At 39.0% G+C, this 22,995-nt stretch overlaps 1 protein-coding gene across 2 annotated transcripts in view; it reads left to right on the forward strand.

Moving 5' to 3' along the window:
- stk32c (serine/threonine kinase 32C) overlaps positions 1–22,995 on the forward strand; it is a 105,630-nt gene that overhangs the window by 44,254 nt on the left and 38,381 nt on the right. For both annotated transcript variants that reach the window (XR_015852586.1, XM_088352106.1), the window contains one exon: positions 9,419–9,570. Coding sequence is in view for 1 of the 2 variants with exons in the window: in XM_088352106.1 (XP_088208232.1) it covers positions 9,419–9,570 (152 nt within the window). In the remaining variant the exon portion in view is untranslated. The remainder of the gene's footprint in view (positions 1–9,418; positions 9,571–22,995) is intronic.

Below are 22,995 nucleotides of genomic sequence, written 5' to 3' on the forward strand. Positions count from 1 at the left end.
GTGGGCAGGGGACACCCTGAACTGGTTGCCAGCCAATCGCAGGGCACACAGGGACAGACAACTCACTCGCTCATTCGCACCTAGGGACAATTTGGACCGGCCAATTGACCTGAAATGCATATTTATGGAATGTGGGAGGAAACCGGAGTGCTCGGAGGAAACCCACGCAAGCACAGGGAGGACATACAAACTCCGCATAGTAAGTCCGGTAGCTGGATTTGAACCCACACAGTAGGTTCCCAAGAACTGTGCCGCACACGCGCTAACCACTGCGCCGCCGTGCTGCCCTGTTTCTTTTTCATTTAACAATCAATGTTACGCTAGCTAAAGTGTTGGTCTCTTGTCCATCAAGGTCCTTATATTTTCTTGCTGGTTGAAATAAAACAGTCCCAGAGAATATCAAATCCCTCATGAATCAAGCAGAGTATGATTTGAGGCTACCATTCCTGGCTCTTGAAACGGCAATGCAAATTTTTTCAACAAGGTCGAGGTCACGGAAAATGTCAAGCATTCATTATGTAAGCTTGGCTGCCCAGCTCAGCTTTTCTTTTTTCCCAGGTTGTCTATAAAAAATGCTGACAGCAATCCCCCTATTGACAAGTCCCATCCCATCAGTGACTAATGCATTTTAAAAAAAAGAACAGCAGAGTGATTTTTTTGACTTTCCAACAAACAAATTGTCAGGTTTCTCTCTCAGGGTAATTAGCTTGTTTTTATATTACAAAATATAAAAACAATGTTTCTCATACACACACACACACACACACATAAAGTGACGTTTCAATAATCAGTCTTATTGCATCTCTTGTACGTTTATTAATCTTGTATTCTTTTATTTTGAAGTCATGTTCTTGTGTGTACTGATTTCTCTGACGCAAAATAAACCACTCCCTCTCTCTGTTTGGACTTCACCCAGAACGGACGTAAGTTCTGCCACCATCATGTCGAATTAAACTATAAACATGTATTTTATCTGTGCAAATATAGCCACTAAATAGTCTTAATAATGTCGATCTCTAACACAAATATTATTCCAGTTTTGCACAGTTGTGTGCGTTTACTGATTACCGTAAATTCCGGACTATAAGCCTCTACTTTTTTCCCTAACTTTCAACCCTGCGGCTTATTCAGTGATGCGGCCAATTGATGTCATTTTTCTAGCGGCGCTCGAGTGTTGCTACCATTAACTGCCCTGTTAAAGCTATATTATTATTATTAAAGCTTTGAAAACTCTCTCGGTGTACCCTCTTTCTTTGTAAATATGCGTAACCCACGTATAATATGTATTTGCAACTGTATATTTTTGTAATGTATTTATTTTAGACACTTATTCTGATATGTTTTGCACGGGTGAACGAAAAATGAGGGGCGGAACAAACGCGGGGTGCCGAGTTTAAGTGGGGACCGCTAAAGGTGAGGGACAGACAAGGAAAGAAGAGGGGGTAAAAAGTTGGTTAAAGAAAAAGGAGTTGTGTGAGTAAATGTGTTCACCTGATATATTTTTCCCACCCTTACCTTTGGAAATATACACTTTTTTACACCTTGGATTACTTTCAACGGGTGCAGGTCTGCATCAAACCCTAAGTACCGGTATCATTTACCGTTCATTTTGCCGGCTGTGATTTTTGGACTGTGGACTTTAACGAAGGACATTTAGTTTCAATCGCGGGACTTGAAGTCGGGTTTGAGTTAATTTTGTGTTTGTGTTACATGTTTTAATGTGGGCACATGCGGCTTATATACAGGTGCAGCTTGTGTAAGTACAAAATTGGTTTTCCTCTTAAAATGTGGTGGGTGCGGCTTGAATGACATAAATTGGCCGCATTACTGAATAAGCCGCAGGGTTCAAAGTTAGGGATAAAAGTAGCGGCTTATAGTCCGGAATCTACGGTAGATTTTTTTTTGTGTGCACATGCTTTTCTTACTGCCTCTAAACAACTATTTGGGAGAGCTAAACAGCTGCTACGTGCAGATTACAGCCAACATTGTGACATCATATCACTCCAAGCCAGCACTTTGTCCAAGAACCATCAGGAGCAATGTTCCCTTACGTGTATGAGCATTCACACAAAGTCGGTGAGCAAAGCTTGAAACAGCAGTGAGCAACAGCAATCCCAAGTGTGGCAACTAAGTCATTATCAAACATGTCCAAAACTTGACATTACCTTACATTTTGCTGAGTTTCCGGCAATGCAAAATTATTTTTCTCTTTTGAATGAATTGACTCATGTATTATCGCAATGATTGTACGGCCTACAAACGTCATTTGTTTTTACAACAATTTCACAAGATTTCCATTTCTTTTTATTTCCTGACATATTTTGTCGCATAATATTAACATTTTTGGGGGCTTATTGAGTCGGTTGTAAGATACAGAACTGTACTTAATCACATTTTTTTAGTGGAAGTACAATGTTGGCAACAAGATTCCCTTGATACAATTGGAAATTATTTGAATGCAACTCAAACTTTTTCTTCTTTTTTCCGTGTTTTTTTCTACTTTTTTTTAATTCCTTAAAAAAAATCTCATTGTGTTTATTTTTTATGAGATGTTACTTTTTTCATTTTGTTCTCTATTTAATTTTTTCCTACATTTCTTTGTTTTCTTTTTTTCTGGCTTTTTTCTAAATTTGTCCTTCTTTTTTTTCGCTTCCTTTTGTTTCTTTTGTTCTAAGCTTTTCACTCCATTTTCATTTTGGTATTTTTTTTCTTTTTTGTTCTATTCCCCCCTTCTTTTAAGTCATTTTGTGCATAGTTTTACATAATATTTGGTCATGTTGGGATGAAAGAAGCAAAAACAACCTGAAGAGCCGTTTAGGACCCAAAAGAGCCGGTTCCTTTTAGTCAGCCGAGCCGAAGAAGCCGGTTTTCTACTAACTTTACTCAACTTCGTTCTACTTCGACTCGACTTCAAAATACCGCATTTAGGACACAACGTCAGGGGAACCCGTGTATTTTGACCTTCATGCACTGTAACTTTGACTTGAGTCGCTTCTTAATTAGTAATTTTGAGCCCTCATTTTTGTCCGCATTTGCGGACGAGCGCAGCTTTAGAGGGAACACTGATCAGGAGGTTTTGGCTTTGCAGCATTCTTCTATTTGTTTCACCTTGAGAAAAATAATCACATATTCAGTTCACTATTCTTCATTCAGCATGCATCAGCCGGAGAGCTTAATGCTGTCACCTAGACCGTAACTCCCAGTAATAAAATTCAGTTGGCAAACACCGATGCTCAAAACTTATCAGTATTTCCTCAAAAGCGCCTCATTGGCTGTGAAGGTCAGAAACGGATACATTGCATTTTAACTCCCTTTTTATTGTTGACCATAAAACTGCCTGGAAGAGGGTTCTCCCATATTCTGAGCACAGGTGTATATTTTTCCCAATGTGCTTTGAGAGTATTCAATAGCAATCGCTTGATTGTCTCTTTAGTACGATACACAACTGTATTTAATCACATTTTTGAGTGGAAGTACAATGTTGGCAACAAGATTGACTTGGAATCATTGGAAATTATTTGAATGCAACACACACCATTTCTTCTTTTTCCAGTTTTTTTCTATTTTTTATAAATTCCTTTAAAAAAAGATCTCATTGTGTTTATTTTTTCCTAGCTGTTACTTTTTTCTTTTTGTTCTCTATTTACTTTTTTCCTTTGTTTCTTTCTTTTCTTTTTTTCTGAATTTTTCCTTCTTTTTTTCTCTCCCTTTTGTCTCTTTTTTTCTCAGCTTTTCACTACTTTTTCATTTTGGTATTTTTTTCTTTTTTGTTCTATTCCCCTCTTCCTTTAAGTCATTTTGTGCACAATTTTACATCATATTTGGTCGTGTAGGGATGAAAGAAGCAAAAACAACCTGAAGAGCCGTTTAGGACCCGAAAGAGCCGGTTCCTTTTAGTGAGCCGAGCCGAAGAAGCCGGTTCTCGAAAAACTACTGACTTTACTCAACTTCGTTCAACTTCGACCTTGCCTTCAAAATACCGCATTTAGAACACAACGTCAGGGGAACCCTTGAATTTTTACCTTCATGCACTGTACCTTTGACTTAATTTGCTTCTTAATTAAGAATTTCGAGCCCTGATTTTTTTTTTCTCTTCTGGCTTTGTTTTCTTAATTTTTCCTGCTCTTTTTCTCTCCTTTTGTTCTATTTTTCCTCAGCTTTTCACTACTTTTTCATTTTGGTATTTTTTTCTTTTTTGTTCTATTTTCCCCCCTTCTTTCAAGTCATTTTGTGCATAATTTTACATAATATTTGATCACGTTGGGATTAAAGAAGCAAAAACAACCCGAAGAGTCGCTTAGGACCCGAAAGAGCCGGTTCCTTTTAGTGAGCCGAGCCGAAGAAGCCGGTTCTGGAAAAACTCTACTGACTTTACTCAACTTCGTTCAACTTCGACCTTGCCTTCAAAATACCGCATTTAGAACACAACGTTAGGGGAACCCTTGTATTTTTACCTTCATGCACTGTACCTTTGACTTAATTTGCTTCTTAATTAAGAATTTCGAGCCCTGATTTTTTTTTTCTCTTCTGGCTTTGTTTTCTTAATTTTTCCTGCTCTTTTTCTCTCCTTTTGTTCTATTTTTCCTCAGCTTTTCACTACTTTTTCATTTTGGTATTTTTTTCTTTTTTGTTCTATTTTCCCCCCTTCTTTCAAGTCATTTTGTGCATAATTTTACATAATATTTGATCACGTTGGGATTAAAGAAGCAAAAACAACCTGAAGAGTCGCTTAGGACCCGAAAGAGCCGGTTCCTTTTAGTGAGCCGAGCCGAAGAAGCCGGTTCTCAAAAAACTCTACTGACTTTACTCAACTTCGTTCAATTTCGACCTTGCCTTCAAAATACCGCATTTAGAACACAGCTTCAGGGGAACCCATGTATTTTTACCTTCATGCACGGTAACTTTGACTTAAGTCGCTTCTTAATTCGTAATTTTGAGCCCTGATTTTTGTGCGCCGGCTAGATTTTCTCGTGCGCGGAAAAGCTCTGGGTAGTGTGCAATTGCGCACACACGCAGCTTAGAGGGAACATCGGTCCCAAACCAACCATTCACAAAGATTGTCTTCCCTCCTAAATCTTTTCAATTTCTGTGAACGCGTCTCAATTTATATGCTAATGGATTAAAGACAAAGAGGTAAATCTTCCTCGCGTTTCCACCCTAAAGGATCGGTTCTTCCCTCTTCAAACGAAGGCATTTTTAATGTACGGCCTATGGTCTCTATGAATATATGAATAAATCCTTTTGAAATGCTATCATTTCACTTCACTGACCAGATCTTAAGGATTCCAAGCAATAAGAAGATATCATTACATGCTTGAAGTTGGCGGTGATAGCCGCTCTTATATAATACGCAACCCTCGACTGGTAATCCTGTTTAATTGGACACGTCTAACAGGATCCCATGAACATGGTCGGCTTCAAAGAAAGGCATCACGGCCGGCGAATTATGTTTAGTATTTCAAATTGAATATATGCATGTTTTTACTACCGTATTTTCCGCACTATAAGGCGCACCGGGTTATAGGGGGCACCCCGAAAAAACAGTTTTTGGTCCTATTTTTGACATACATAAGACGCACCGGATTATAAGGCGCTACAATGGGAACGTGGACAAAACAGTCAGATAGTTCAGTCAAACTTATTACCCCCTTAACATTCAAAAAGCTTGCAAAGAAGCAAATACGTGTCTCGGACATGTACGGAAACAGTGTCTGTACCATGTCACTCAAATGCATCGTTCCAAATATCATTCGGAAGGTTAAAGTCTTGGGATTCAAGAAATGCCAACCATTCCTTAGTTTCTACTTTCTTTTTCGCTCGCAACTTTACTGTGCATATGACAATAAACACTTGGAATTGAGTTGAATTTAAAAATAGACACTCCATTCCATCCATTATCTGCACCGCTTATCACAGAAACATCGAGTTCAGTCTGAAACAAGATACAGAGAAAATATATAGCCGGAGAAGCTCACCGAAGTCGTTGCGTTCAATAATAATGTGCAACCGTGGTCCTCTTATATCCGTGAGTGTAGTAAATCCAGGAGAATAAAATATTTACAAATACAGAATGGTAAAACATGTTTCCTCTATGCCGTAGACAACCCTGCTATTCACAATTATCTTTTTCGGCCAATTGCAGGCTTTGTTTTGCCGTCTAAGCCAATGCCAGCCTGTAAATGATAAAAAGGATCCGCCCCTTGACCTCCGAATAACTTTAGCCAATAGTGATCCATTCAACTGATGATTGACACATTGGTCAGCCAATGAAACGCCAGTAAATAAATCCCAGCATACACCGCGTACTACTTGGCGTTCGGGGGAAAATCGAGTCGGCGGCTGCAAGTCAGTTGCAAGACTTTGCGAATTAATATTGACCCATATATAAGGCGCACTGTATTATAAGGCGCATGGTCAGCTTTTGAAAAAAATAAAGGCTTTTAGGTGCACCTTATAGTGCGGAAAATACGGTAATTGCATTAACTAGACTGTTGGACATTACATTGTTATAAGCCTTGAAACAACATCAGATTGTATTGTATTTATGATGTTGTTCTCTAGTTCTGCCATCTTTAACATATTGTGTCACGAGACCGGACCAGATGGGAGGCAGGAAGGGTGAACTCATTCGCGTTAACGATCAGTTACTTTTATTAAGGAAATAAAAGTCGTCCAACACTCGGGGACAAAAACAGGCTTACAGGCAAACAGGAACTCAGACTAGGAATACTCACAAAACAGGCTTTTACTCAGAACGGGCAAGTACAGGTTTCCTCAAGTCAAACAACAGAGTAATGCAAAGTAATGCAATGAACCCACCGGCAATCCCCAAAACCTTTAAGAAGCACACACTCAAATTAGAAAATCTGCTACAGCCGGTGCCCAGGGGGCGGGGCCAGCCGGTCGCCTTGGCGACCATGCTGGACATGACATATTGTGCAGAAGTCTGGGGCAATCAAGTCAAGTCAAGTCAAGTCAAATTTATTTATGACGGCCTTAATCACAAAAATGTCTCAAAGGACTGCACAGGATTACAATGACACAATGACCTGATCTTAAACCAAAATGCGGGCAAGAAACAACTCAAAACCTCAGCGTGAGGAAAAGGAGAAACCTTGAGAAGGGACCTCACAAGTGGTATCCCCCTTCCAGGATCACCAGGGTGAATTACATTTAGCATTACAGTACACAAACATAGTAAACACTAGGTAACATGTTGAAAATTTGTCCGCAAAGTACATGACAGCAGCGACGCCCCCAGCCTGTAAAGTAGTCCAGAAAGTCTATGACGGCCACGACGCAGCTTCCCATCTCTGCCAGTTGGTCCATGCGGGCGTTCACATGCTTTGGGTCAAACGCTGGTCCGCTGACTCATCTCAAATCGTCCTTCTCCTTCGTATCACCACCATCACCAATCATTCCAAAAGTTGACTCCAGCTCCTTTTTATCCTACAAAAACGTGCAATTAGAACTACACACAGGGTAGGATATCGAGATCATACTCATATTTTATTCCTGCAGTCCAAATGATTATAATTAGATGATTCAGTAAAATCTTTTACTGCACAACTGCTATTTAAGGTCAACAAAAACATAGTGCCAGAAAACATCCATAAATGATTTATTCGGAAAGAAATTATAACGTAAGGGGCTGGAGTGAATTCCTAATCCCAAAGGTGAGAACCACCAGGAAAAGTATGTGTGTGTCTGTGTGCGGAGTCAAACTTTGGAACAATTTACAAGACGAGAACAAACGATGTCCGACTATTCACTTGTTCAAAATTAAATACAAAAAAACATTATTGGCGGAATACAGAGATGAAGAAAATGGGGGATTAGTGATACGAGAGATTGGGAATAGTACGTCTAGAACTATGGTTAACTTTGTGTTTGTGCTATCGTTATATCATAACTGTTATTATTAATATCATTACAACTGTTGTTATATCATTGGTGGGGAAGATGAAGAAGTAGGTAATATAAGCATTTGCTTCTTACTACCATTTTTCGAACATATTATGTAACTTTATTTTGTGGTTGAGTTATTGTTTTTGTTCTGTTTTTATTTTGATGTTCGAATAAAGTTTTCATTCATTCATTCAGATTCAGGTACTGTTTTTAAAATGTGTACCGATGTCAATTTTATGTGTAATCAACGTTTTCTGTGCATTTTGTTTTAGAAATTGGTCAAGGATTGTTGAGATTATTTTTCCGTTTTGTTTTTACTTCAGCAACATTGGAAATTGTTTTACGTCCTTTTAGTTTGAAATGAAGCACATACTCTATGTTATAAGACTGTTCGTGTCTCTGACTTTTCTGCTAGGCTTGTTTTTCATCTCATCTCATCTCATTAGCCGTACCGCTTATCCTTAGTAGGGTTGCGGGGGTGCTGGAGCCCATCCCAGCAATCATCGGGCAGTGGGCAGGGGACACCCTGAACTGGTTGCCAGCCAATCGCAGGGCACACAGGGACAGACAACTCACTCGCTCATTCACACCTAGGGACAATTTGGACCGGCCAATTCACCCGAAATGCATGTTTTTGGAACGTGGGAGGAAACCGGAGTGCCCGGAGGGAACCCACGCAAGCACGGGGAGAACATACAAACTCCGCACAGGAAGTCTGGAGCTGGATTTGAACCCACGCAGGAGGTTCCCATGACATGAACTGTGCCGCACAATCACTAACCACTGTGCCGCCGTGCTGCCCAGGCTTGTTTTTATGAGCACTAATATTCCTTTGCACCTCAGCAGTCATACGTGTCAGGACCAGAACGGAAACAGTACCCACTTGCGTGACGTTTACCACAAGTTTTATTGAAAGAGAGAGGAAGGGCCGCGCCCACGATTCGGTGTTCGCTGGGCGCGGGAAGCAAGTCGCTCTCGTACTCTGATTGTGGTCTGAACACGGAAGTGGATCTTCCGTCGCGAGCGATGGCGGTGTCAGGGGCGGAAAAACAGGTCGATAGCAGGGACAGGAGAGCAAAAGCGGGGTCGGGGTCAGAAACTGGTCGTAAGTCGGGACGGGAGAGCAGACGTGGTCGGGATCAGAAACGAGTCGTAAGTCGGGACGGGAGCGCAGATGTGGTCGGGATTAAAACGAGACGTAGCTGGAGATAAACAGGAGCAAAAACGGGAAAGGGGTTGAAAAAGGCTTGCCTTGAAACACAGAGGTTCGCAGACGGACTGACAAAAGGGCAGGAGTGGGTTCAAATTGTGACAGGGAGCCGGTGGCGCCAAATGACTGGGCACAGCGAAGTCACATCAATAATCATGACAATATGTCGATATTCGCTTCTCTCTTTGCAGCTCCGATACTCTAATTTGTTATTGTAGTCGAGACACATTGCATTCAAATTTTTGTTTAAATCTTATTTCTTCATTCTTTAATCATGTCATCCTGTTTCTCTTTTTCTAGGTATGCATCGTGCAAAAGCGGGACACAGAGAAGATGTATGCCATGAAGTACATGAACAAACAACAGTGCATAGAGCGAGATGAGGTCCGAAACGTCTTTAGAGAGCTAGAGATTCTACAGGAAATTGAACATGTTTTTTTAGTCAATCTCTGGTGACTATCTTACCTTTTCTACCCTTTTCATGTGGAATGCCGTGCTTTGTCTCTTGTCTGCATGTTTGTCTCTCAAGGGGTGCGGGGTTTGTTGAAATCTGAAATGGATGCATACCTGTCAAGCTCCAGGGCTCCATGCCCTTAGAAACTGTCGTTTTTTCCCCTTGCAAAATACAAAATAATCTTGTTTCCTTATATCATATATATATTGTTAATGAACATTTTGTTGTGAGACACTGAGTTGCTCGACACGAATGAGCTTTATTTTTAAAAAACTTCAAAAATGACGTCGCTCGGACGTTCGCTGTAGAAGGAAAAAATACATGCAAATAGAATTAAGTAGAATAATACATTTTTTTATTCAAATTATGAATTTATTTTCTGCATTAAACTATTGTTGGCAATATACTGATTAAAGGGATAGATAGATAGATAGATACTTTATTCATCCCCATAGGGAAACTGTAAAATACTACTGCAAAACTATAATACAGAAATACTGATGGATAAATATTACAAAAATACTACTACAGAAATACTATGAAAAATTACTACATAAATATTACAAAAATAGTACAGCAATACAATAAAAATACTATTACAAAATTACTACTACGGAAATACTATGAAATACTACTATAGAAATATTTACAATTCACAGGAATACTATAAAAATACTACTACAAAAATATTACAAAAATACTACTACAGAAATACTATGAAAAATTACGACATAAATATTACAAAAATACTACAGCAATACTATAAAAATACTATTACAAAATTACTACTACGGAAATATTATGAAATACTACTATAGAAATATTTACAATTCACAGGAATACTATAAAAATACTACTACAAAAATACTACTACAGAAATACTAGGAAAGACTACTACATAAATATTACAAAAATACTACAGCAATACTATAAAAATACTATTGCAAAATTACTACTACGGAAATACTATGAAATACTACTATAGAAATATTCACAATTCACAGGAATACTATAAAAATACTACTACAAAAATACTACTACAGAAATACTAATACATAAATATTACAAAAATACTACAGCAATACTATAAAAATACTATTACAAAATTACTACTACGGAAATACTATGAAATACTACTATAGAAATATTTACAATTCACAGGAATACTATAAAAATACTACTACAAAAATACTACTACAGAAATACTAGGAAAGACTACTACATAAATATTACAAAAATACTACAGCAATACTATAAAAATACTATTGCAAAATTACTACTACGGAAATACTATGAAATACTACTATAGAAATATTCACAATTCACAGGAATACTATAAAAATACTACTACAAAAATACTACTACAGAAATATTACAAAAATATTACAGAATACTATAAAAAAATATTACAAAATTACTACTACGGAAATACGATGAAATGCTACTATAGAAATATTCACAATAACTACAAACCTGTCTCTTATCATTTTCTCCTTTTGTACTTCCTTTTTTCTTAACTTCTTTATACAACATCATCATTCGTAATAAAATGCATGAAAGCAAGTGAGCCGTTAGAGAGCAGACTCTCTTTAACGAGTTGAGCCGAAAAAGCCGCTTCTCTAAAAAGAGACGGACTTCCTTTCACTACACAACTCGAACTGGTTTGACTCGATTGATTTGCTGTTTGGTGATAGACGGTGTATACCGGATGGTACCCATCATTGACAAATTTGCGTTTTTCCGTACAGATTTCCTCGTACGTCGTACAAAAAATGCCTAATACCCGTATTTGTACGGCAAAAACGTACAGCTTGACAGGTATGTAAATGGCAGTACAGTATATTCTTTGTGGATGGAGTGCACCTCATATTGCAAAAACATGATTTTGGCACACTTTTAAAAAAGCTTTTGAAAGAGCGACAGTATTCGCTTTTATTGTTTTGGAGCAGGCGCACATATTTGGAAATAATTATTCCATTTTCAATTGACCCGCGCTCTCCCTCGTGTTAGATGAGTCGGTGAGTCTCTCCTGCTTCCATTATTTAACGCTCATCTCCAAGTGGGACACATTTCTAAATGTAATTGGGGACCTGGCACGCTATTCATGGCATATTGCACAAAGCACTTAAATCTCTTTTAATTGGTGCAATGATATTGCGTGCGTCCAGGGATGGGTAGGGTTACTTTAACTTGATTACTTTCTATGACTTTTGGATTACTCCAATACTGAATATGCTAATACAGTGGAACCTCGGTTTTCGAACGCCTCTCAGTTGGAACAAATCGAAATCCGACCAAAAGTTTCGAGAAATTCTTGCTTCGCTGTTCCGTCAAAAAATCGGAGTTGGAACGCCGGTAATGCTTGAGTGTGTACGCTAGGGGGCGATGCTGAGCAGCGTAGGGGTGTTTTAGCCCCTTATTATGCCTCCGAAGAAAGTCAGTGCAAGCGGCAAAGTTGCTACAGGTGAAAAAAGAAAAGTAGTGCGTACAACTATTGCATTTAAGAAAGAAATAATAGCACCACCGTCCACCTGCGTCTTCTGCTGACCACCACAAAGGTAAGAAATCCTATTCATAATTCTTTTCTTTATCCTTTTTTTTATTTTCACACGTTCATGTTAGCGTAATCTTTCGTACAGAAGATTACGATAACGCAAACGTACGATTAGCCTGGGTTAGCTTTATGTTCACGTTAAACATTCACGGTAAACATTCAGGGTGTTGGAACGGATTAAAAGGATTTACATTATTTTTAATGGGAAAAATGATTTCGGGGATCGAACAGGTTTCTGGAAAGGATTATGGTCGAGAACCGAGGTTCCACTGTAAAAGATAAAAGAAAGTAAATATGAATCAATTGATGACTCACAACACATGGTAAGCTTTCTCTCCTGGCTTTGATCTCTTTGATCTCCGGCAAAACCAACATAAAATGCGAGAGAAACAAAATGAAAATCAATCCAAACAGCTTGCCAACATCATTTTTGCCGTTCCGTGTATTCCGTTACTCCCGAAGCCTGCACAAAATTGAGTTATTTTATTCAAATATTTTCAGTTTCTTTTGTCTTTTATCAGCATATTTGCTATTGGAGTCATCCAAAAGTCATTGGAAGTAATCCAGTTAAAGTAACCCTACCCAACCCTGCGTGCATCCATCTTTTTCAACACTCACAGAAAGAATATTTTGTCCCCTCATACATCATGCGTGATGGTAATATGCAGTTATCAACAGGATGTGTGTCAGAAAAGCATTTACTCTAATTGTAAGAGCTTTTGGCCGCACTACATCAAACTGAGGTTATTTTAATCAGTGTACTGAACTGGGCTCGTATATTTTTTATAGTTCAATTCCCATCGCGAGCTTCTGACTGCCAACCCAACCCCCCCCCCCCCCCCCCCCCCCCCGTTCAAGTTGTGCCGTCCTGCTCTGCTTTTGCCGCTGATAAATTTACGGTTGTTTGAATGGCTAAAGAATATTTGGGAATCGCACAATAAATAGAATCAAAATACCCTAATAGTTTGCAAGTGTATAAAGAAAAGGGAATACGCATATTGAGAGGATGTTATAGTTATTTCACTAAAGGTCACGTCAAGTCATGTTTATTTGTGACGCCCTTAATCACAAAGAGTCTCAAAGGGCTGCACAGATTATTGCAAAGTACAGACTATTATGATATCATCCCCTGATCTAAAACCGACATGAGGGCAAGGAAAAACTCAAAAACCTCAACATGAGGAAAGTCAAGTCAAGTGATGTCATGTTTAATTGTGACGCCCTTAATCACAAAGAGTCTCAAAGGGCTGCACAGATTATTGCAAAGTACAGACTATTATGATATCATCCCCTGATCTAAAACCTACATGAGGGCAAGGAAAAACTCAAAAACCTCAACATGAGGAAAATGAAGTCAAGTGAAGTCATGTTTATTTGTGACGCCCTTAATCACAAAGAGTCTCAAAGGCCTGCACAGATTATTGCAAAGTACAGACTATTATGATATCATCCCCTGATCTAAAACCGACATGAGGGCAAGGAAAAACTCAAAAACCTCAACATGAGGAAAGTCAAGTCAAGTCAAGTGATGTCATGTTTAATTGTGACGCCCTTAATCACAAAGAGTCTAAAAGGCCTGTACAGATTATTGCAAAGTACTGACTATTATGACTTCATCACCTGATCTAAAACCGACATGAGGGCAAGGGAAAACTCAAAACCTCAGCATGAGTTGAGTCGAGTCGAGTCATGTTTATTTGTATAGCCCTTAATCACAGGAAATCTCAAATGGCTGCACATACAACAGATTATTGCAAACCACAGACTATTATGACACCGTCCCCTGATCTAAAACCGACATGAGGGCAAGGAAAAACTCAAAAACCTCAACATGAGGAAAGTCAAGTCAAGTCATGTCATGTTTATTTGTGACGCCCTTAATCACAAGGAGTCTCAAAGGGCTGCACAGACCACAGATTATTGCAAACCACAGACTATTATGACACCACCCCCTGATCTAAGACCGACATGAGGGCAAGGAAAACTCAAAAAACTCAACATGAGGAAAATGAAGTCAAGTCAAGTAATGTTTATTTGTGACGCCCTTAATCACAAAGAGTCTCAAAGGGCTGCACAGATTATTGCAAAGTACAGACTATTATGACATCATCTCCTGATCTAAAACCGACATGAGGGCAAATAATACACATATTATCAACATAAAATATAGGTTATTCATATGCTACAGCAAACTCATTTTAACTCTGGGGCCACACGATAGAACAAACATTTTTGTCGGGGGCCGGACTAAACATGAATAAAATGACTCCATTTTGTGCAGGCTTGAGGAGTAACGGAATACATGGAGCGGCAAAATTGATGTTGGCAAGCTGTTTGGATTTATTTTCATTTTGTTTCTGTGGCATTTGATGGTCGTTTTACCGGAGATCAAAGAGCTCAAAGCCAGGAGAGAAAGCTTAGCGCGTGTTGTGAGTCATCATTTTATTCATATTAAGTTTCTTTTGTCTTTTATTAGCATATTTAGTATTGGAGTCATCCAAAAGTCATTGAAAGTCGTCAAGTTAAAGTAACCCTACTCAACCCTGATGAATACTTTAAGAAAATAAATCTGCCCCCGTGTGAAAATGGATGCATACCTGTCAAGCTCCAGGGCTCCATTTCTGTCTCTTGTCAATATTCTTTCCCTAAAATTAAGAAATGAGCATGCATTGTTAGGAGAATAATGTTTGTGTTCGGTTAGTGGAGTCATATAACTAATTCGAACAATTTGGTTATTAGCATATTTGGTATTGGAGTCATCCAAAAGTCATTGAAAGTAATCCAGTTAAAGTAACCCTACCCAACCCTGACTATTACTAAGTAGGTTGTGTATTGTTTGTGTTCACGAGCCGCACTGAACACGAGCAGGTAGCAACTTGCTGTAAATGATGTCCTCCCCAGCTTTAATGGAGATCCTTTAATCTGTTGTATGGACTGAACTGCATTAAATCTGCTTGAAGAGTCTGTGCTGCTCCAGGTAATGAGATTGGACTAATGAGGCTTCTGTTACATCTTTCTGGCGTCTCCTTTATTTTATAACGACTAGAAATATAACAGAGTAAGCAAGTTTGAACCTGAAAACTCGATACATCTGACAGATTCAACTGTTCACCAGCTTACCCCTTTGGTCTTGCCATTTCTGTGGCTTAGCAATTGCGCAAGCCGGTAATTGTTAATGGATGCGCGATTGAGCCACTAGGGGATTGGGGATCTCTCTAAGCTCAAAAGCATACTTGAGAATCGCCAGCTTTGATATAGTTTTAGAAGTGCTTTTCTGAAGAACCATGCCAGGAAGGAGTTGAGTACACATCTGTAGTCAGGAACACACTAAACATCTGTCACAGGAAGTAAAGATTCTTCCTGGAGTTTCTGAAACCGGTGCAGTCGTATGATGACTATTGGATATAATCAGCCTCAAGTGGATTTGTAGGGTGCGAAACATAATGCAGAAAGTGATAACGGCAATGATTCCGGCACGAAAAAACGGCGGAGAAATTCTTCGGAAGATCGCGGAGGCAAGGAAAACACGTGTGTTGAAGCGAATGACTAGACAAAAGATAATAAACAAAAGAATACTCCGAGCAAGAAAAGGACTTTTCTGCCAAAATGGACTCAATTATATTCCTGGTGACGCTATGAGGAGGATGATAATGGATTGGACCTCGAGAAGGCATTACAACTGTGGCGGGACAGCAAACCATGAAGAATATATGAACTGAAAAATCTGAAGTGATAACTTGCTTTGTATTACCAATTAACTGTGATGATTAAAACTGCATGAATATATAGACTAATATTTCAGCAACATTATTTTGTATAATGTACAATATTGTTGTGAACTGAAACATCTTGAAGTGATAACCGATTTCTATTACCAATAAACTGTGATGATTAAAACTGAATGAAAATATAGATGAATATAGTTATTTCAGCAATATTATTTGTATAATGTACAATATTGTTGTGAACTGAAAAATCTGAATTAACCAATTAACTGTGATGATTAAAACTGAATGAAAATATAGATTAATATAGTTATGTACAATATTGTGAACTGAAAAATCTGAAGTGATAACTGCTTTGTATTACCAATTAACTGATGATTAAAATTGCATGAATATATAGACTAATATTTTAGCAATATTATTTTGAATAAGGTACAATATTGTGAACTGAGAAATCTGAAGTGATAACTGCTTTGTATTACCAATTAACTGTGATGATTAAAACAGAATGAAAAGATGGATTATTATTTCAGCAATATTATTATGTATCTCGTTTTTCAAAACTATAGGTTAGGGCAGGGGTCGGGAACCTATGGCTCTTTCTATGAATATCTATGGCTCAGAGACAAATTTGATTGCATGCAAAATATCTTCATATTGTTCGAAACTTGAGTTGTTCATCCTATCCAGGTACACGCAAATCCAATCCAAAGCTGAGTAACTGACGTTACTTCGCAGTATATATAGGGCACGTTTTTCACTACAATTTACAGTCAACGTGTCACACAATAAAGGGGGGGGGAAAACTCGTTTTGGCTGTACAACGCTAAAGAATCCTTTATATAAAAGTTCACTATATAATCTGTGTTCAGTGTTCAGATACCTTATGATGAATCCACAGAACACACTGTAAATACGCCAAAACACCGGAAGAGAACTTAGTCTTTTGATTGGGTGAGTGGGAGGGATGGGTGGAGCCATGCAAAAAGCGCAAGCACTCCCTCCCATCTCTCGCCCTACGCCATCTGCGCCAAAAGTGAGCTCATCAGGCTCCCTATTTGCATAATGTTGTGACGTTTTTACACAATAACTGCTTGCATCTGGTTTTGAAACCAGTATGTATGAAAAATAGGGTCAAAAGGAGTTTAACCGATCTTGAGTCATTGCAAGAAAGAGACAAGTTTAAAGTGGCATGTTTGTTGATTTTGGGACAGGGGCTCTGGCATTATTCTCTTTTCATATTTTTTATCAAATCATCAAAAATAAATGTGCTGAAGACTAAGCTTTTGTCTGGGGTGCGGGTTTAGCAATTTCTTAAATTTGTCTCATAATATATGGTGTGGCTCTTTCCCAAAATAAAATTAATATTTTTTGCTTTTATGGCTCTTTGAGTCAAAAAGGTTCCCGGCCCCTGGGTTAGGGCAGTGCTAGCTCGGTTGCAAATGTTTCATTTAGGAGAAGAAATCTGTGTTTTTCCTCCTGCGTATTCACCCTCTCATCAGAATCCATTTGACCAAGAGGAGTGGGAAGGATTGATGTGCAGACTCCATTAGGAGTATTGATTTCAGGCTTCAGTGTAACAAGGCATTCTGTCTTTGTGGAGCAAAGTATTCCTTTCTTCACTCAGTCCCAATTCATAATCATGTGATTACCTACGACCAATGTTCCCTGTCATTTTCCTTATGGGTCTGAGCAAAGTCCGTGAGCAACGCTTGAAACAACAGTGAGCAACGGCGATCCCAAGTGTGGCATCGAAATCATGATCAAACATGTCCAAAACTTGATATCAAGTTACATACAGCTGAGTTTCTGGCAATGCAAAAAAAAAAATTCACTTTTGAATGAATTGACTCATATACGATTGCCTAAAAACGTCATTTGTTTTTACAATTCTTTCACCAGATTTCCATTTCTTTTTTTCCCTGGTATCTTTTGACGCATAATACTAACATTCTTGGGGCTTATTGAGTCGGTTGCAAGATACAGAACTGTACTTAATCACATTTTTTTTGTGGAAGTAGTCTTTTTTGTTCTCTATTTACTTTTTTCCCTTGTTTCTTTGTTTTCTTTTTTTCTGAAGTTTTCCTTCTTTTTTCTCTTTGTTTTGTTTTTTCTCAGCTTTTCACTCCTTTTTCATTTTGGTATTTTTTTCTTTTTTGTTCTATTTCCCCCCCTTCCTCCAAGTCATTTTGTGCACAATTTTACATCATATTTGGTTGTGTAGGGATTAAAGAAGCAAAAACAACCTGAAGAGCCGTTTAAGACCCGAATGAGCCGGTTCTCTTTAGTGAGCCGAGCCGAAGAAGCCGGTTCTCGACAAACTCTACTAACTTTACTCAACTTCGTTCTCCTTCGACTCGACTTCAAATTACCGCATTTAGGACACAGGGCCAGGGGAACCCGTGTATTTTGACCTTCATGCACTGTAACTTTGACTTAATTGGCTTCTCAATTAGCAATTTCGAGCCCTGACTTTTGTGCGCTGGCTAGATTTTCTTGTGCGTAGTTTAGAGGGAACATTGATCCGGAGTCTTCCGACATGCTGTAAGTGTGACATTTCCATTTCTTTTTTTTCCTGGTATTTTTTGTGGCATAATACTAACATTTTTGGGGGCTTATTGAGTCGGTTTCAAGATTCAGAACTGTACTTAATCACATTTTTAGCGGAAGTACAATGTTGGCAACAAGATTCACTTGGTATATTTGGAAATCATTTGAACGCAACACAAACTTTTTCTTCTTTTTCCCATTTTTTTTTTCCATTTTTTTTTTAAATTCCTTTAAAATAATCTTATTCTGTTTATTTTTTCCTAGCTGTTACTTTTTTCTTTTTGTTCTCTATTTCCTTTTTTTTCTTTGATTCTTTCTTTTCTTTTTTTCTGGCCTTTTTCTGAAATTTTCCTGCTGTTTTCTCTCCCTTTGTTCTTTTTTTCAGCTCTTCACTACTTTTTCATTTTGGTATTTTTTTAGTTTTTGCTCTATTTCCCCCCTTCTTTTAAGTCATTTTGTGCATAATTTTACATAATATTTGGTCATGTTGGGATGAAAGAAGCAAAAACAACCTGAAGAGCCGATTAGTACCCAAAAGAGCCGGTTCCTTTTAGTGAGCCGAGCCAAAGAAGCCGGTTCTCGAAAAACTCTACTGACTTTCCTTAACTTCGTTCTACTTCAACCTTGACTTCAAAATACCGCATTTAGAACACAGCGTCACGACAACCCGTGTATTTTTACCTACATGCACCGTAACTTTGACTCAACTCGCTTCTTAATTAGCAATTCCGAGCCCTGATTTTTGTGAGCCGGCTAGATTTTCTTGTGCGCGGAAAAGCTCTGGGTAGTGCGCGATTGCGCACACACGCAGCTTAGAGGGAACATTGCCTACGACTTGTTGTTTATATGACACATGACCTTTCGAGAAGTGGGACTCTAAAAGGTGTACAGGTAATAGATAGATAGATACTTTATTCATCCGCTTTGGGAAATTCACATTTCCAGCAGCATCCCTTCGCTGAGAACAATACAATAATAAAGCAAAAGGAATACAATATACAAATACCCAATGTGACGTGCTAATACCCACTGTAGCGTGTTGTATAGAGTATTTAAATAGTGCTACATAAAATACACACTGCAATAAAAGTACGGTAATATGCAATGTAGGGGGTGTGTTTTAATATGGGCCTTTACTCCGCCGGGTGGAGTTAAAGAGCCTCATGGCATAAGGAAGAAAAGATCTCTTCAGGAGAGGTGGTGCTTAATCCTGAATGTGATGATGTAGCAACTTTCAAGTAGCCCGTCGTCAACTTTATATAGGGCACCTTTATTTTACCGACCAAACACATCCAAGAGGAAGTTTTCTTTTTGTTTTCTTTGGTGCAAAAGTGCTTTTGTCCTTCGCTTTGATTTTCTAGCTACCTCCCTGTTCCCTTCCTCCCTCTGCTCATTTGTCACTGCGGCCTGATTGTTTCAAGCGTTTCCTTGTTTTCCTTCCAGCCCGATAACCTTCCTCATTTTGTCACTGTGGCTGGAGCAGGCCTGTTTTAAGGCTTATAAACGGACTGATTTCTTTATTTTTACACGTTCATGTTAGCGTCATCTTACGTAAGATTACGCTAACGCGGACGTACGATTAGCCTGGGTTAGCTTTATGTTTACGTTAAACAATCAAGGTAAACATTCAGGGTGTTGGAACGGATTAAAACAATTTACATTATTTTTAATGAGAAAAATGATTTCCGTGATCGAACAAATCGGTTTTCGAACAGGGTTCTGGAACGGATTATGGTCCAGAACCCAAGTTCCACTGTACTTTTCTTGGACAATATCTCTGTATTATTTGAGATTGCAATATCCTTTGCTGTCTGGTAATCCTGAAAGGGGAATGCCACATGTGCGGTCCCTTCTCAAGGTTTCTTCATTTTCCTCATGTTGAGGTTTTTGAGTTTTTCCTTGCCCTCATGTTGGTTCCAGATCAGGGGAAGGTGTAATAATAGTCTGAAACAATAGTCTGTGTAATAACCTGTGCAGCCCTTTGAGACTCTTTGTGATTAAGGGCTATACAAATAAAAATGACTTGACTTGACTATTATAATAAGGGGGCAGTGAGAGTTATGTACCACTGTACAAATATTGTTTGGATCCCTTAATGAAATGAAATGATCTGCATTTATATTGCGCTTTTCAAGTCAAGACTTCCCCAAGCGCTTTACAGTGTGCTTCACATTTCCCAATAGCGGCCGTGCAGCCATGTAAGGTGCTTATTGGGGGTATTAGGGGTTCAGTGTCTTACCCAAGGACACTTCGACATGTAACACGGAGGAGCCGCTCCTGAGCCACTGCCGCCCCACGATTAACCACTAGAATTGTAGGGGGAGCTTAGTACAGCCTGGTGGCGCCCATCCCTCCCCAGGCCAACATATTTGTCCTCCCAGTCTTGAACCGTCTCGTTGTTTTTGAGATAAAGTGTTTGAGCAGTATGTTAGGAGTGACAAGATTGGATAGATTGAGAAATAAAATTGTGAGAGACAGAACTGGAGAAGTAGTGGAACTGAGCAAGCGTGTGGATAAGTAAGCGGCCGTGTCACTCGGGTCAGGGTGACACAACACTCTTCTGTTCAACAGCAGGGCCTGACAGCTTTTACTGGTTTACCCCTGCCGCATCATAGAGGTGCCCTGCCCCATCCTTTAGAACGCGTCCACACATCCCACTATCGTTTCACGACACTTTTCCACTCATTCCTATCACCAACACGAGCTCTAGCTTCCACTAGATTTAGTGCACTCAAAACACCATCCATCCACGTCAATCGCACCCTTCCTCTTGGTCTCCTTCCACTGACTTCTGCTCTGTAGATCCTTTTCAACATTGGCTCCTCATCGACCCTCTCCATGTGTCCAAACCAACCGAGTACTCTCTTATCCACACGCTTTCTCAGTTCCACTACTACTCCAGTTCTGTCTCTCACAATTTCATTTCTCAATCTATCCAATCTTGTCACTCCTAACCCTAACCCTCAAACATTTCATCTCAAAAACATTCAATTTCCTTCTCAAATCTGCATTCAGGCTCTGCACCATAACACAGAGTCTGCACAATCAACTATAACTATTTTATGTAAATTTTATAATTCTAAATTATTATATTATATAAATAATAATAATCTATAGTAATCATAATATATATATATATATCTCTATATATATAACTATAACCTTATCCTCCTTGTTTTATAACCTTATCTTCTCTGTTCCTTATCTTCTTGGTTTCTTTACCTCACTGTGAATGTGTGAAACTGGAGTGTCATGCCCAATTTCGTTGTCACAATATGTTAACCCATTTTGTAACAATGACAATAAAGGTAGATTCTATTCTATTCTATTCTTGTTAGTCATCACTCTCCTCAAAGCACCTTATGCAGGGTAGTTAAAAAAATCTTAACGTTATTCGATATGTTTCAAATGACTTCAAACTTTAATTGCATCTTTATGCAAACGTACAAGAACTCAAGCAGAGATTAATTACAGAAATATATTTTGACTTCTAGTTATATTTCCTTCCACGTAGCATTTTCTCGAAATTACAAACTGCATAAACGGTAAAAATAAATAAGGCACATTTCTGAAGTCATGAGTTTGAACCTCCTGTGTGGAGTTTGCATGTTCTCCCCGTGCTTGCGTGGGTTTCTTCCGGGCACTCCGGTTTCCTCCCACATTCCAAAAACATGCATGTCAGGTTAATTGGCCGGTCCAAATTGTCCCTAGGTGTGAATGAGCAAGGGAGTTGTCTGAGATCGAACCTCCTGTGTGGAGTTTGCATGTTCTCCCCGTGCTTGCGTGGGTTTCCTCCGGGCACTCCGGTTTCCTCCCACATTCCAAAAACATGTTTGTCCCTGTGTGCCCTGCGATCTGCTGGCAACCAGTTGAGGGTGTCCCCTGCCCACTGCCCCAAAACAGCTGGGATGGGCTCCAGCACCCCCGCGACCCTACTGAGGATAAGCGGTGCAGATAATGGTTGGATGGATGGATGTTCTACAGGTAGATTTTCATTTTAGTATCCTTCCATTATGATTTTTTTCACCTACCACTGGTTCAAACAATTATTTTTTAACCGTGTATGCAATTTATGATCATCCATGTGGGCAAATAAGAGGGTGAGTCCCACTGCAGAGGATGCCATCTTGTCAAGTGGCTGCTGTGAGTCCCATCTTGCCCAGGAGGTGATAAAAAGGTGACAGCAAGGAACGCTGCATCCTGGGGCCAGCCATCTGCTGAACCTCTGAGTGAAGAGGATGGCTGCCATCTTTGCTTTTGCTGTCCTTTCTGTATCATACAGAGACTGGCCAGCCATTTGTATGCAGGAGGAAATGTAATATTGAATTATTTAATAGCAATACAAAGCAGAACCTCCCGTTATCTGTCCTATCACATAAAAGTCAAGGACCAGTCAAAGGCTTTCAAAAGGCGAACCAAACATTGATTTTTTTTCCCCTTTTTTTCCAGCAAGTACATGCAATATTTTCACTTTCAAAGCATTATGGAGTTCCGAGATTTCAGTTATCACATCTCAAGAGTTATGCTCGTAATGTGAACACTAGACGTATTGCAAGGGTTGCAACTGAGATGGGCTTTAGCAAAATATGTAAAA

Source organism: Urocampus carinirostris, chromosome 13 (assembly GCF_059441175.1).
Source record: "Urocampus carinirostris isolate Australia breed hairy pipefish chromosome 13, RoL_Ucar_1.0, whole genome shotgun sequence".
Classification (NCBI taxonomy): domain Eukaryota; kingdom Metazoa; phylum Chordata; class Actinopteri; order Syngnathiformes; family Syngnathidae; genus Urocampus; species Urocampus carinirostris.